This window comes from Amphiura filiformis, chromosome 7 (assembly GCF_039555335.1).
Source record: "Amphiura filiformis chromosome 7, Afil_fr2py, whole genome shotgun sequence".
In the NCBI taxonomy this organism is placed as follows: Eukaryota; Metazoa; Echinodermata; class Ophiuroidea; order Amphilepidida; family Amphiuridae; genus Amphiura; species Amphiura filiformis.
The window spans coordinates 64,318,064-64,335,849 of record NC_092634.1 but is presented as its reverse complement, the minus strand read 5'-3'; the positions used below and the strand labels follow the sequence as shown (position 1 = coordinate 64,335,849).

Sequence of the window (17,786 nt, the reverse complement as noted above, 5' to 3'; positions counted from 1 at the left end):
ATCACCAGACATCACTGTCTTCAGAAAACAATTGTCCAAGGAATGGTTGAGGGCAAACGCAAGAGAGGCAGACCTGCAGCGAGCTGGCTTGACGACATCAAAATTATCACAGGCCTGAGCATCACTGAGGCTACCAGGGCTGCCGCTGACCGCATTCGATGGCATACTCTCATACGAACAACACCTGCATATGTGTATGCAATGTGACCTTAGAGAGAGAGAGCGGACAATTCGATCACTCATTGGATTAATATTATCACGTGGTAAGAAATGTGCATTGGACAATCGATTACTATAATGGTTTAGTACTACATATTTCGGTTTAATCTTGACTAAGCGGGTTTATGGCTGAAAAGGTCACGGTGAATTTGCCGTGGACAAAACTGCACTATGAGCCGTCTGGTCAATGCTCTTAAGATTAGTAGTTTTAAACAATAGGGCATTTAAAGTGGTATTTCAATTTATGATTTTGAAATAAATATATTTTTTATTTACTAACAGTGTACTTCGGTTATATTTATAAATACGCTTTTATAAATACGCACGTGACCACCTCCGCGCTGCCATAACAGCTTGTAGGCAATGTAGTCTAGTCACCAGGCTTTGCAATGCCCCTGAATGATTTATTTTACTATTCTATTTCTTCGTAATCTTTAAAGTCCCTAGTACACAAATTTTGTTGTTCCTAAAATACAAAATGTTGTCCCATGGTGGGGGAAAGGTTTAATGTAAAAACTTTACATAGTGTCAAATTTCAAACTTCATCAAATTGTGTCAGAAACATTGCTAATGTATTCCTTTGGTCATAAGAATTCTGAAAATGTATAGTTTTACCTATCTAGCATGTACCGTTCTTGATTTATTACCAAAAAGGTCAAAGGTCAACCGTTGACCTTTAAACGTTCACAATTTTCAACTCGCTCCGATTTTGATGAAAATGGTGTCAAAATCTTCGTATTAATAAATGATCTTAAATAATGCTAGTTAGCAATATGTAGAATGTTTCATTACCTATGTATGCACCAAAACATGTTAAGGTCAATGTGTTTCTATGGTCATTGACCTATTTTGATGCGAAATCTAGGTAATGAAACATCCTTCATCCTAACTAGCATTATTTAAGATCATTTATTAAAACGAAGATATTGACATCATGTTCATCAAAATCGAAACAAGTTTAAATGTTGACCCTTTAGAAGTCAACGGTTGAGCTTTGACCTTTTTGGTAATAACACAAGAACAGTACATCCCAGATAGGTAAAACTATTTCTGAATCCTTATGATCAGAGGAATACATTACTAATGTTTTGTCATGAGACAGAATTGCACATCAGCTTGACGGGTGCAATTTTGCGCCTTAAGAAACAAAATCCAGGGTTGGGTCATCGGGTGACAGCAAAACCTAAAAAGGGGTCATTTGGGTCACAGGAAGTTGGAAAATGGGGATCAATGTGCCGCACATCCCCGCGCCTTTTTAGTGAACATACGTACCATCATCTTCACACGCGTTACCAATACCATCCATATCATCATCAAGTTGGTCATTGTTGGCCGTCATGATACAATTATCACACACATTCCCGATGCCATCCCCGTCGTCATCAGCTTGGTCATAGTTAGGGATACTTGGACAATTATCAATGTTGTCATCGATAGCATCGCTATCAATGTCCTGCGCCTGTACGATTGGGAATAACACCATCACCAGGAATGTGGCAAAGGCGTATCGTAATTGCGACATTTTTCAATTTGTGATGTGAATCAAGTTTCGGTTTGTTAAAATCCCAGATCTGTAATTAAAAAATGAAAAATAACATTACATAAACCTATATCCTAATAAGCCAAATCGGCATTGGGAAGTTTGCAATGCATTGTGGGACAGTTTTTGCAGTTTTGGGACACTTCTGGGCAAATTCAGAAACATTGGTTTTTGTGCATATAAAATACAATTTAAAATGTTTTATAAGAATGAAAACAAACCCAACAAACATGGTTTATTTTATAAATTAATTATTTAAATATTTTGTATGATACAATTATTACAATACATGATGCAGTCATGTCTTCAGTAGAATTCACCACGAACTTTGAAGGACTTAAACCCCATTAAAAGCTATTAAACCAAGATAACACTCATTGAAAACAGCTCAACTGATTAAATCAGATCTTCTCTGGTTGTGTACATGTGTCTGTTTTATATGTGCTGGTATTTTGGCTTCAGTTGGGTAACCGATTATAAAGGAAACGCAAGGAAACAATGGTATGTGGACCTTTGTTCACGAAATGAGACAATGGTCTGCTTTTTGTTAACCAGCATTCTTGAAAATGAGCAACATAATGATTGTTGACTTAACACGGTTTGGAAATAATTTCTTCATATTTTTTGGTGTTATCTGTCGTTTACATATCCTTCCTAAAACACCAAAGTACGCATATTTCCAAACATCTAAATTAGCTAAAATTTTAGGACATGTTACAAAACTATATTTTCTAGAATTTTAGAAGAGTACTTTTAATATTGGCCGGTAATTTCACACAGCGACGTTAACTAGGCAATGTACTATTACCTATAACATACACTAAAACACCAAAGTACGAATATTTCCAAACATCTAAATTAGCTAAAAATTTAGGACATGTTACAAAACTATATTTTCTAGAATTTTAGAAGAGTACTTTTAATATTGGCCGGTTATTTTCACACAGCGACGTTAACTAGGCAAATCCCCATACTTCTAACGTACGCTATTTGTAGAGGTCACGCGTCAATGGTAAGAGCACTGTGTATTGTGTATAGGAAAACGGACAGTAACTGCAGTATGAATAAATTAAATAATAATAATTACAGCAATTTTCCCGATGTGTGACCAGCTCCAATAAAACCCGGAACAAGTCGCCAGGCATGTGTTTTAGTTATAGGCCTTTAAAGATGACATTCCCGTAAAAAAATAAAATTTTGGAATTCTTAATTTCACGGTATTTGACCTTGGGACTGAGTGAACTTTCAAATCCGTGAAGGTACTTTATACTAAAAAGAGGTTTATTTAATCAATAATTGACAGTTGAACTATGATAATCCCTAGTCAATCCTGTGTAAAGCAGGAAACTAATTAGCCCATTTTTTCAGAATAACAGTTCCGCAAAAATATCAAGACCATTTACAAAGAGGTCAAAGTGTCCCAAAACTGCTCTCAAAAACCGGAAGTTACAATGCCGATGCTTATTAGAGTCACGCGGTAGCCGTGACCAGCAAGTTTTTAAAAAAAAGACTGTTAAAGAAGACTAATAAGATGCTCCCGCGAGACTATATTTACACCTAACATTAAAACACTTGACTTCTATTGTTCTATGATATTTTTCGCTGGGTACAAAGTGTATCTAAAACCATGTTTAATGTTATTTAGAGTCCCAAATGTAATATCTTGACAACTCATTAATTCAAAAAGGGACACCAATCCTACAGTCAACCATTGTTTAATAATAAACAAACACTTTAGCTTCATTTCACCCGGTATTTCATAGCGAAAATTAGTGGAAAATAATGCTGATCCGGAATTTTTGGACAAGGCTACAGCACTAGCGGGCAATCACCTACACACTACTTTTTCAGATTTACTTCCAATTATACCCTAGCATTTTCTGAGATACCCTACATAAAAATTCTGAGCCCCATTCGCCAAAAAATCAAGTTTTTCACAATTCTTTTGTTCTTTCCCGACGATGCACCCATTCATAAAATAAATATGTACTTCGACACAGCAATTTATATCAGAGTCCCGTAGGTCAATGGTTTCGGCGTTCGACTCCGGATCCGGGGTTCCGAGTTCGAAATCCGATGACTAACTGGTTTTTTTTTCAATATTGTATTAAACAATAATTTTATTGTCATTAATCAAGGATAACACAATTTTAATCATCCAGTGCTATTGTGATGTTATTTTTTTTTATCAAAGCAAGATGTTTGATTCCCAGGTTTATTATTTATTATATTAAGGGCCTATTTAAAAAAAAACATATAGTGCAGCCGCTAGCAGAACAAATAATGAAAAAAAAATCTCTTGATTACTTTATTTATTTATTTAAATCTGAACAACACAACAATCTGAATAACACAAGAAACTAGATCAGGTTACCAATATTTTCTCATTTAAATAAAGTTCTGTCCTACCACGGGGCGATTCGCATGATAATAGGACAATAAAACATGTAATATGTATGAATGGTTGTTGAATCGATCTAGAGACCTGTCCCTCTGTCATCTTCAGCTATCGTAGAACTGCATTCCTACATGACTGTCATTTCAATTGTTATACCGTTCCGGTTGGTTTGTTGCATACACTCTATAGGTGTGAAAAATTGTTCCACTAATATGGAAGGCCAGCAGGGACAAAAACGTATCCAAAAAGAGACAACCAAACATGGAAGGCCATTAAAGTCATACGTAAAGACAAATTAGCAAAGCGGCAAAAATACACAAAGGCCTATTGAAAGGAGCGACTGTCCCCACCACAGACACACAGAACAACTTGGCACAGCCTATAGGAATGTGCAACAAGATTTTCCACAGGGCTGCAAAGAACCACAAGCCGCAAAATTTTGATAGCCAACAAGCTTAAACTATTTAATTAACCCTCGACAGAGAGCAGGGCTTGAAGAATGAGGGAAATTAAAATCACAAACCGCGAAAGACCGCCAACAACCGCCGCTCAATAGGGATGTCAAACTAGATTGCCCCACATGGTTACAAAGAACCACAAACCGCGAATTTTGGATATCCACCTAAATTGCCCCGCGGGGCTACAAAGAAGTATGGTTATTCAACAAGCTTAACCTATAAATTACCCCCTAGAGACTGCAGGGCTTGAAGAATGAGGGAAATTAAAACCACAAATCGCGAAAGACCGCCAACAACCGCCGCTCAATAGGGATGTCAAACTATATTAAACCCGCAGGGCTACAAAGAACCACAAACCGCGAAATATGGATATCCAACCAGTTTAAAAGACAAATTAGCCACCGATAAAGGCCAGGGCCTGAACAAGTAGAGAAATTAAAACCACAAACCGCGAAAGAACCGCCGCTCACTAGGGATATCCAACTAGATTGGCCCGCAGGGCTACAAAGAACCACAAATCGCGAAATTTGGATATCCAACAAATTAAAACCACAAACTGCGAAAGACAACCAACAACCGCCGCTCAATAGAGACATCCAGCTATATTGCCCCAACAAGTTATCCAACAAGCTTAAACTATAAATTAACCCCCGATAGATGGTAGCGCTAGAATAATGAGGAAAATCAAAACCACAAACCGCGAAAGACCGCCAACATCCGCCGCTTAATAGCGAAATCCGACAAGATCTATAAATCTAAATAACTATCAACTGCGAAATTTGGATATCCAACTAGATTGCCCGGCAGGGCTACCAAGAACCACACACCGCGAAGTATACTTATCCAACAAGCTTAAACTATAAATTAACCCCCGATTGAGGGTATGGCATGAAGAATGAGGGAAATTAAAACTACAAACCGCGAAAGACCGCCAACAACCGCCGCTTAATAGGGAAATTCAACTAGATTGCCCCGCAGGGCTACAAAGAACTATCAACCGCGAAATTTGGATATCCAACCAGATTGCCCCGCAAATCTACAAAGAACCACACACCGCGAAGAATAGTTATCCAACGAGCTTAAACTATAAATTAACCCCCGATAGAGGGTAGGGCATGAAGAATGAGAGAAATTAAAACTACAAACCGCGAAAGACCGCCAACAACCGCCGCTTAATAGGCAAATCCAACTAGATTGCCCCGCAGGGCTACAAAGAACTATCAACCGCGAAATTTGGATATCCAACTAGATTGGCCCACATGGCTACAAAGAACCACACACCGCGAAGTATAGTTATCCAACGAGCTTAAACTATAAATTAACCCCGATAGAGGGTAGAGCATGAAGAATGAGGGAAATTAAAACTACAAACCGCGAAAGATCGCCAGCAACCGCCGCTTAATCTGGAAATCCAACTAGATTGCCCCGCAGGGCTACAAAGAACTATCGACCGCGAAATTTGGATATCCAACTAGATTGCCCCGCAAATCACAAAAACCACAACCATTAAAACATAATTATCTTGCTAAGTCGTGGCACTTAGACGCTTCCGTAGTATAAGCCTTGCTACATAGTTTCAATTTGAAGTAAATCGGACTGACTCTGTGTCTCGCTGGCATCGTCAAAATTGGGTATGTGTTGTTCATATTTACATTTTCTTAGTTGCCTTGAATAATTAAAGTATATTAAAATGTATATGTATCCCTATTAACATTACAGTGACGCGGTAGCAGTGACCAGCAAGTTTTCAAAATAAACGGCTGATAAACTTTTATTAAATTATTTACTGTCATAAATCAAGGATAACATAATTTCAAACATCTATTTTTCGCTTTATTCGTTTTATGGAGTACTTCGTAACCCGATGACTTTCCAAGCTTAGAGCTGCTTGGCTACATTCATAAAAGAAAGAAAATCCACCAAAAAACGTTGACAACGTAAAAGAAAGCAGCAAGTTTAAAAAGCCCCCACCTCGGCTCACTTTTTGAAACTTGGTCCCATTTTGAATATCAACAGCAAATCGGTGTTTTTAACGTTTAAACAACATTAACATGCCTACTTGTTATTCGTTTAATTCAATCATTGGTCATGAACTTAATAATTATTATAAAACAAAACATAGATAGGATATTGGCCAAGAACAACATAATAACCTTTCTGATCGTTCCAGAATGTAAACAACTTTTAAAATATCGCATCGGCACATTAAAGATACATAACACTTCTGGAAATGTTTTAAGTTGATAATTATGACAAAGATTAAATCAGTATCTTTTACAAATGGGACCAAGTTTCAAAAAGTTAGCCGAGGTGGGGGCTTTTTAAACTTGCTGCTTTCTTTACGTTGTCAACGTTTTTTTTGTGGATTTACTCTACAAGTGAACCCGAATCCTTTACACCAGGTATGGTAACCAATTTTGGTGATTGACGCACTTTGTTTGAGAGTCGCACACTAGATATGGCACGATTAAGGGGGGAAATTTTGGCTCCTTTTTTTTTGGTCATCATCCTATTTCATCACTTTTTTCATCACTTTGAAAAAATTAATTCCAAAATGCAGCAAAACAATATCAGGGCATGAAATAATAATAAATTTCTCAATCCATGGGCTCCACGACATGCCGCAAGAGGGCGACAAAGTGAGGAAAAAGTGAGGATTTTTTTTTCATTTTAAACTTCCCTAAATCATGCCCCAGCTGTCGCACACAGCCCCGTAGATGAGTAATCATAGTAATAATTAAAAATAAAAATTCCTTTAAAAGGAATAGGGCGGGCAAATGAAAAATTGTCAAGAGAAATGAAAGAATGAGTGACTCTTCACAATTAAAAACAGGGAAAATATGACACAACATCGATTTCCAATGGAGGAATAACACAAAACGTATAAAGAAAGTTAAAACAGTTTTTAACTTTATACGTTTATACGTTTGTTATTCCCCCATTGGAGGTTGTGTCATATTTTCCTTGATTTTAATCGTATCTATTGCTTATCCTTTGGTTCTCTGCTGGTCAGTTGGAACAGATTTTCCCTGTTTTTATTGTGACATGTGGTTTTGTCACATTTATTAGGCCTTAAATAGCCCCCTCATTTGGCACCCTTGCTTGGAAAACTTTGTTCCTTAGTCTAATTTGCATGTCAATGTAATTCTGCTTTGTGTTCGTTCAACCCTGGGCAGTCACCATCTCACCTCAGAGGAGTCAAGAAGTGAAAAAGTTTACCATATAAAGTATCTGGCCAGGGTATAACATTTCCTTTAATTATATTGTTTTTCATTAAGAAAGTTGATCAAGTGAAATAGCACTGTTTGATTCATGGTTTAGAGTAAATCAGTTAAAGTTTGGTTCTTATTACCACTATTTGTGTTATAATCTAAAACTTGGTGCTGAGTCATGTTGAAATCTGTTAGTATCAGATTGTAAAATTTATAGTGAAAAAGTGCGCGCGCACGGTTTGTAAGATAAAGATGATGATTTTGAATGCTAATTGCAAAATTAATCCAAATCATCAGATGCATTGTTTTGGAATAACAATGATATTGTATTGTTTGCCGCATGTATAACTGATGTTAACGTAGAATGCTGTGTGCTGTTTTCATCCGTTACATTATTTTAACCCTTCACATCATAACAGAAGACGTTTTATGTTAACATTTTATATAAAACATTGTTATAAAACTTATAGTTATTTAAAACATTACCTAGAGTTTTTTTATCATCAGAGAGAAAGACTTCTGCTCATCTTCTCTGGTGAGACAACAGGGCTGGGGTATCTTTCCATATCAAAGTTTAAACTTAAAATCTGTCATATCAATTTCCTCAATATGTTGTTTTGATACAACTTATGAAGGGAAAAGTTTGATTTTACAATATTTCGATATTATTTTTTTTAACTTTGTAACTTTATTATGATTAACATAACTGTATTTCAAAGCGTCAAACCATATCATTATTTTGTCCCAACAAAAATAATCCAGGGAATAAAATATTCATTCATATGTTTATTTATTTTATTCAACCTGGGCCATTTCTACCGGTGCACATGCATTCTAATAATTTGTCTATAATACCTTATACAAGCATCAGCAAGCACAATTTGTCACAAGATTTGAAAAGTAAATAGCCTACCGTATGTACACACTGACACAGTGCACATACAAGCTGTAAAGTACATACCGCCCAAAAATGCTAGTTTTAATGATTCCCAAATACGTTTTTTCTACGTACAATGTATACCGGTACCACACAACAAATCACTTTGATACTAGCTCCTAAACTCCTTATCGATACAATGACACATTATTTCTATACATTTTCTATACATTTGTTAAAAAATACAATTTTTAGTGTTTTTTTGTCCAGGTTTGACCTAAAATGTAGGTTTTTATGGGAATTGTTTTGAAACATGATGAGCCTCTCAACAGGCGGATCTTTGGATTGTGCTATTTAAAAAAGTGCACATCCCGCAGGGCTAGAAAGATCGGTAAACCGCTAAAGCCCTAATGCATTCTCTCGCCTCTGGAGCTGTTACAAAGTTCCCACTCATAACGGTAATCAACTTGAAAAATCTTGGAAATGGAATTGAATGACTACACATTCATGGATATGCCCAGAATGAGCTCTCAATGAGGGATGGTATCCCGGGGGGTACTCAAGTTTGGTTTTGGTAGGGACGTGCCGCTGAGATTTTGGAAGTGGACCCATAAATATACCAAGTTTTCAAGAAATTTGGACCCATTGATATACCAAAAGTCGAAATTTTCGGCTGAATTTAACCAAAATTGTCTTAGTTTTTAAAAATTTTCCCAAAATTTTGGGAATATTTTGGCTAGATTAAGGAAAAATTGGGCTGTTTTCCGAAAAAGGAAGGCTGTAAATGCTACCCATGTTTGCGGCACGTCCCCGTTTGGTCATTTGTACTGAGTACCCCCCCCCTCACGGGGATGGTATCTAATTATTCGAAGCTAGAGTTCTCGAATAAGTACGATTATTTGGTTAGACCACCTATCATTCAGTTTGTTCCATTGTAAGATCATCATATCATTAAAGTCATAATGTACGATCTTATAATATGAATTTGGTTAATTTTTTTCAAACCTGATTTTTTGGCATATTTGTAATGTTTACACATGTCACAACTTGCACCTAAATGGAATCAGCCAAATTTGTTGTGTTTGTAGGTAAACAGAGCAAAGTTCGACATAAAGTCATGATTCAAGAAATTATGACTTTATGTCCGCCCATAGAACTGCGTGTTAAACGGCCAAAATAACAAGCAGTGTTTCTTTCACGTTACCTCGTTATTTCAGCTCAAAATGGACAGAAACCATTCCCGATCATTATTACTAGTATTATTTCAGCATTTTGAGTATATAATGACAAATTTAAAATTTGAAGGAAATCGTACATTAAGCCTTTAACAGGTGTTCTAATATCAGTAGCTAAAGCTCAGCAGTGAAAGCTCAGCACAACAATAATTGGACCAAACAGAGCTGCAATAATAAGTTTGACATTAGCAAGCAATAATGCTGAAAGTATCTCTTGGGACATAATATTTTAATATGTCTAATAATACCACAACGTTTGGAAAATACAATAAGATATTTTATTAATGTGATTTGACCAAGACAAGATAGGTTCAAATGTGACACCAAGTAAAGGTATTTGTATTCTTCAACACGCTCACTGTTATCATTATTATATTATATGTGAACACAGAACAGGATCATGCCAGAAATTAATATTTTGTTCTGGGTCTGATTATTCGGACTAATGTGAACATATTGGAACCTTTTTCAAAAGGTTTTTCTAATAGGCCAAATAAAAAATAAAACATGTTTCACGTCCCCTCCCGCTTCCTTTTTTGAGGTTTCTTCATTTTTATTTTTATTTTTTGAAATTCAGTTATAACTTTTCAAAAAATATGTCTAGGAAGTAGAGATGCTTTCTATAGCCTTGCTAATATACAAGAAACACTTTTATAAGGTTTTGTGATAGTTAGAGGGGCCTATCTCTCAGAACAACAAATAAAAAGAGGCCTCCTCCTTTTTCCAGGCATTATTGTATATGCTAAAACAGCTCTAATTATGGGTATTTACACCGATTTTGCGATAAAAATTAAAATAAAAAGCCCCTCTTCATCCTTTTTTTTTCAAAAACCCGAACGTGAAACATGTTTTTATTTTACTTGGCCATATATATCAAGGTCTTCATCAAAGTTATAACATTTTAGAACTTTTTTAGAAGTAACCGTATTCACCTACCTGTGTTTAACTGCTGATCCAAATTGTTGTCGTCAAAGATCCCTTATTTCAAAGACCATCAAGAAGAAAAATTAGCGAAGTTCCTTTCTGTCCACAATGATGCTACTGCATGACATGACACGACCAAGTCCTTTCACAACAATGCGTCGGGTGGGTGTTTACAGGCCCGAATCGGGTACTTTTATCTTTGACATGGATACTTGACGGATGCTGCACAATTTACCGGGGCGAATCCAAAAAGTCTTTTCTGGTCTAACGAGTAATGGAAATACAACGCATTGATGATCAACAACATTATACAGGGTGAGTGCAATAGAGAAAAGAATCCATTTTTATTTAAGAACCGGTTTGAACGTTATAGGTTTTTCAAACATTTTATAAATGATATATTCATTAGTGTGAAAAAACCCCGGGGGGGGGTTCTTCGAAAAAATGTGTACGGGGGTGTGCCACGCAGACTTTCGGATGCTGACTTTCTCTATACCTACTTTTTGCTGTTTTTGCTACCCATCAGTATACTAATTTTCAAGAAAAAGCACCCAAATTTGCCATAATTGGGCGCTTTAATGGCATTTTTGCCCAAATGCGCCCAATTGGGCGCATTGGTATCCACTGAAAACCCACCCATTGATATACCAAAATCGCTGAAAAGGTACCCCAAAACCGTGGCACATCCCCGTATACCTTCAACCAGGAAGAACCCCCCGGGGAAAAAACCAAGGAATTAGCATTTATCGTTTTGTTTTTATGACACATTTTATAGCGATACCCAATTTTAACGTTTGTCCAAGAAACATCTACAATTTGAAAGTCAGCCCACTCTGTGTAAGGTAGATTTGGAACAACTGCTATTTTCTTAACCTCATTGGCATTGAAATAAAATGGAGCACCCAAATTGTTATTGTCCTTGGAAAAGGAAAAGAAACATTATTTGTTGTTATTTTCATTTTACCTTTACTTTCAAGATGTTTATTCTCTATCAAGAACATACACAGGCGGATTTTTTCAAATGTCGAAATGAAATGCGCGCAAATTGAAGTGGAGTGAATTATAAAATACCCAGTAAGTTGGACATACTGGGATTAAAAAACTGGAGTTGGAGTCGAGTGAGATGTTAAAAAGTTTGTTTGAACAGAAAAAAGAAATTAAAATAACGCAAAAATCAACCTTATATTAGTTTCAGAGCTGGTGCCTAATTGATCGTGCACTGTGTGCTCTCATTCAAAATACATGGTACCTCGTGGACAAATAATGAAATTGGGTATCGTAGCATACACTTCTAGTGCCCGTTTCTATTCATCGTTATGTATTCTTCTCCCGTGCATTATTTTCGCGAACTACCCTTCACAGCCCAAATTATATAAACCTGCACGCTAAACAATGCATTATCTAAAACCTGCACGCTAAACAATAGATTCTAGATAATACGTGCACGCTCAAATACTAGAAATACTACTTTCACATAACCATAAAGTAGAGTTAGGTGGCGCTTTAGACACAGAGATCACATAACTATATAATTGTCTGTTCGATATATATAACAACAAAAAAGTACAAATATACATTCTGTGGTGTTAAAATGGTATAGTTACAAACGGTGTTCTATAATAGTGTACAATTACCGAATAAGGTGCAACTCGCTAGTCTTGAGTCCAGTCCTCGTTTACGGAGTTTAGGATTAGGGTTTAGGGTTGGGATAGGGCAGTCTTGTAATAAGACTAGTAGAGTTGCACCCTTGCAAATATCATTGTCATAAATTATGATTAATGACCTCAAATAAATCAAACATCAAATGAGAATAATCGAGCTTCTATTAATTAAAAGGGCCAAAAACAGGTGGATCATAATTATACAAGATGACACCATTGCAAAATATTCAGCATTTTACAAATGAAATACATGTAGGCCTATATCTAAAATAACATAGCCGGGCCAGGAAACACACACTAGCGCATAATATCATGATCATGCTTTATAATACCATAGGCCTTCAAACACATGTGTTTGAAGGCCTATGATAATACTGAACAAATTGTTAAATCCCAATGTCGTGTGTTTTAATATAAGTAGTTCAAATTATAGAGCTATAAAAGTCCAGTTGATATTCACCGTAGTACTAGTCTGACATCTAAATCGATCGTTTCCAACTGGTTCAGTGCTCTCTGTGTTCGAAACCACGATATTAAATGATCACAACATAAAGTCAAGTCAATTAAACCATGCGTGGATAAGTTACCTAAGTATGACGTATGGCGCAATCGATACCATTGATTACAGGGATTGATTTTCTTTACCAGTTAAATGCTACGTAGCTGGTCAATGTCCTGACGGTGTTTTTAAAATGTAAGATATTTTCCCTAATATTAAAACTAATATAATGAATGCAGCAATTAATATTGCCTATTGTTTTAATAGGCCTACACTCAAAGTGTATGACGGATAATGTACTCGTGCAAATGCATTCGTCAAGATAATTGCACTTGCCATGGAGTTATTGCATTTAGCTTTCGAGCCTATCGGCTCTCAAGCTAAATGCAATAACTCCACGGCGCGTGCGATTATCTTGACGAATGCATTGCACTCAGTTCATTATCCTTATCAAAAGGACTCATAAAAATTGAACGGTAGATGTGATTGGCTTTAAGTTTTTTACAACAGGTGACTATTGAGTGTGGCATTTATAGATACTTTCAATAATTGGAAAGTTCAGAGTGGTTCTTACATAAATATCGATTCTTTGCTCTATTGCACTTTTTTTTACTCACCCTGTACAGTAGGCCTATTTAATTATGATACGTTTGCGGGACCTTCGGACGTCCAACAGATCTGTGCGCACCATTGGTTTTGAAAGAAGTCATCTCTTCAGACCGTAAATCAATAATGCCTTCATCCCGCGAAGATAAGCCAAGCACAAAAAGTTTCTTATTTGTGACCCGTTACAGCAAAAGGTACCTTAAGATAAGGATAATGAACTGAGTGCAATGCATTCGTCAAGATAATCGCACGCGCCGTGGAGTTATTGCATTTAGCTCGAGAGCCGATAGGCTCAAGAGCTAAATGCAATGACTCCATGGCAAGTGCAATTATCTTGACGAATGCATTTGCACGAGATACATTATCCGTTATACACTTTGAGTGTAGGCCTATTAAAACAATAGGCAATATTAATTGCTGCATTCATTATATTAGTTTTAATATTAGGGAAAATATCTTACATTTTAAAAACACCGTCAGGACATTGACCAGCTACGTAGCATTTAACTGGTAAAGAAAATCAATCCCTGAAAAGTTAGCTATCAATGGTATCGACTGCGCCATACGTCATACTTTAGTAACTTATTCACGCATGGTTTGTAACCAATTGACTTTATGTTGTGATCATTCAGAGCACTGAACCAGTCAACCTGGAAACGATCGATTTAGATGTCCGACTAGTACTACGGTGAATATCAACTGGACTTTATAGCTCTATAATACTTATATTAAAACACACGAAATTGGGATTTAACAATTTGTTCAGTATTATCATAGGCCATGTTCAAACACATGTGTTTGAAGGCCTATGGTATTATAAAGCATGATCATGATATTATGCGCTAGTGTGTTTTCCCGGACCCGGCTATGTTATTTTAGATATAGGCCTACATGTAGGCCTATTTCATTTGTAAAATGCTGAATATTTTGCAATGGTGTCATCTTGTATAATTATGATCCACCTGTTTTTGGCCCTTTTTAATTAATAGAAGCTCGATTATTCTCATTTGATGTTTGATTTATTTGAGGTCATTAATCATAATTTATGACAATGATCTTTGCACGAGCGATTGCCGAATAGGGTGCAACTCTACTAGTCTTATTACTAGTCTTATTACAAGACTGCCCTACCCCAACCCTAAACCCTAACCCTAAACTCCGTAAACGAGGACTGGACTCAAGTCTAGCGAGTTGCACCCTATTCGGTAATTGTACCCTATTCTAGAACACCGTTTGTAACTATACCATTTTAACACCACAGAATGTATATTCGTACTTTTTTGATGGTATATATATCGAACAGACAATTATATAGTTATGTGACCTCTGTGTCGAAAGCGTCACCTAACTCTACTATATGGTTATGTGAAAGTAGTATTTCTAGTATTTTGAGCGTATTATCTAGAATCTATTGTTTAGCGTGCAGGTTTTAGATAATGCATTGTTTAGCGTGCAGGTTTATATAATTTGGGCTGTGAAGGGTAGTTCGCGAAAATAATGCACGGGAGAAGAATACATAGCGATGAATAGAAACGGGCACTAGAAGTGTATGTCGGGAGCTACATATGCCTTATTTTGCTAGTAACAAATGCATTATAAACCAATCATTAATCCTATTGTTGTAGAGGATAATAAGCTTGTACCTGTCTATAGAACTGTTTGTTATACAGCTCTAATCTTTATATGATATGGCTAATCCCTGTTCAAGTGGCGTGAGTGGTGGGTTACAAAAGCATTGTATTGTATTTGTATAGGTATGTAGCCACCCACTAACAATGAGAGGACATTCCTGAACCTCGTTGACTTGTAGATGATTTGAAATGACCGCCACTTCAGATTGTCATTATTGTTTGATATTTTCTGCCAACATTGGGGAAAAAGAGACACTTGTAGCAGCCGACATAAGGTACCTTTCGCTGTAACGGGTCACATTTAGCCAACTATAAAAAATAACATATTCTCTTCAAGTGACGAGGGGGTATCCAAAAGTTTTTGACATCACCCAGAAGTGAAGGAGCTATATCGATGAAATTTTGTCAGTGTAATCACTGGTCCTTATGTACATTATGGTGCAAAAATGGTCTCATAAGTACGTTTACTTTCGTTACAGGTGGCGCTAGATGGGCAGTAGGCGCATAACCTTTCGGCCAGTGGAATCGCCGGATGACGTATTTGGACGTTTGGATCTAGCTTGGATAAACTTATACATAGTTTTGAGATTTTCGAATTGGTTATTGTGTCTGCATTTGTGCTTACGTCGCGGAGTAACAGGGTATTCTGTAAGCCTTGTGTGAACCAAAGGTCTGTAGTGCAAACCTGTGTTTTTATCTGGTGTTCAGAGAATGTGTACTCAACGGTAACTGCACCCACTATTCGCCTACAAATTAACGACATTATTCCAAAGAGAGCAAAACGAAAGACTCGGGGAAAAGGCATGAGCCAAATGATTGCTTTGTTCTAGAACATTCTGTTTAATAGAGCAGGGGAGTAAACTCTTCAATATCTGGAATATTGATATAAATGCGCCCATAAAATAGCCATCAATATTTCCTAGAAGGTTGCAGTCCATTTCGTTTATCAGCTGATGTAATTTAGAACAAGTGGTACTCTCATTATCATACCATCCAGGCATACTTTCATCATTTTGATTACTTCATATTTCGGACAATTAACATAATTGCAGCTATAAAATAGCTATTTGCCAAGCAGTCCGTTTTCATACACTGCAAAAATTATTTTACTCAACATTGAGTAAAAAGGTCACAACTCAACAAATGAGTAAAAAATTACTCGATATGAGCTCAATGTTGAGTAATGTTTTACTTATTTGTTGAGTTGTGACCTATATGAGCTCAATGTTGAGTAATTTATTACTCAACTGTTGAGTTGTGACCTTTTTACTCAATGTTGGGTAAAATATTTTTTGCCGTGTAAAATGGCATAGGGCCTACATAGCTATTAACGAAATATTTTTTTAAAAATCCAAACGTCCTTCCGAAATTGTCTGGTTCATAGATCATCCGTAACACTTTATAAGGAATAATTTGAGCCGATTTAAATTAACAATGTATCCTATTGTTGTCATGTCGTGTCATTGCCTGCCAGGTTGATTCATGTAGAACATAACTCGGATTTAAATATAGATTAAATTTAAATCTGATTTTAAATAGCGCCTCATCTGTGACTAGAATTCAATCAGCAGCTTATATGATCCATTTGACTTTCTCTGTGAGATTTTAGCTCTCGCGAACTGCTGGGCCTAGAGTCGGTATGCTCTAGACTTCCTTGCCGTACCTATGTATATTAAGGACTGGCTTACGCCATTTTGGATGTCAATGGGAAATACACACTTAACGATTTGCGCCGGTTAGAAACTTAAAATTAGAAAATCTTAAATTTTTTATCAATGTATATAAAAGTGGTACCAACCTTATTGTGCTTGCTAATTTAAGACTCGGTTGAAACAAAATTAAGGATCGAATGCATTTTAGTGTCCAAAAGGCAAAATTATCGTCAAAGTTCTGCCGAAATCGGCACCCTTGCGAAGGGTTCAGAATTCGAATCGGGAACGAAAATATCCGATCTTTGCGATCAAAAACACAAAATTACAACTTTAAACATACTATTGGCAAAAGACATTATTACCAAACAATATAGAATAGAAAATTTGACATCATTTTCTCAAAACATTGAAGAAATTTGCTCACTAGACATCGAAAAAGTACGCAATCCAATTCCCGTTCAAACCCGTGAGAAACTGAAAGTGCATAATCCCGACTAGTAGCCTATGCTCTGAATAGTCACCAAAAACTCAAATAACTATACTTGATTCATTTTACATAGAGCGTGTTTATAGTGGGAGCAGATGTGCGGTACATTGCGGTACAATAATTTCTACCCGGTTAGAGATTATCCGGATACATGCCCACTATAAACACTAGCAGTATATGTATGTACGGTACATCGATATCCTTCTCAACCGAAGGATATTGTGGCGAGATATTCCCACTATAAACACCAGTAAATTGTGTGCGGTATTACCGGAAGTAGGGGCTTCTTCATGATGCGTAGGATGCGCGCAGGACATTCGGAACGATTCTCACCCCAAGAGTTATCAATACAGAAGCTACATGTTCACCGCCATGGTCATATTGTTG

The 17,786-nt window shown here is 36.6% G+C and overlaps 1 protein-coding gene across 1 annotated transcript in view; it reads right to left on the bottom strand.

The window, feature by feature from the left end:
- LOC140156428 (uncharacterized) overlaps window positions 1-17,786 on the bottom strand; it is a 23,438-nt gene extending 5,652 nt beyond the window's left edge. The window contains exons 1-3 of the mRNA XM_072179376.1: window positions 17,671-17,786; window positions 10,876-11,127; window positions 1,492-1,790 (exon numbers count right to left, since the gene is read on the bottom strand). Coding sequence (XP_072035477.1) covers window positions 1,492-1,741 — 250 coding nt within the window. The 5' untranslated portion in view covers window positions 1,742-1,790; window positions 10,876-11,127; window positions 17,671-17,786. The remainder of the gene's footprint in view (window positions 1-1,491; window positions 1,791-10,875; window positions 11,128-17,670) is intronic.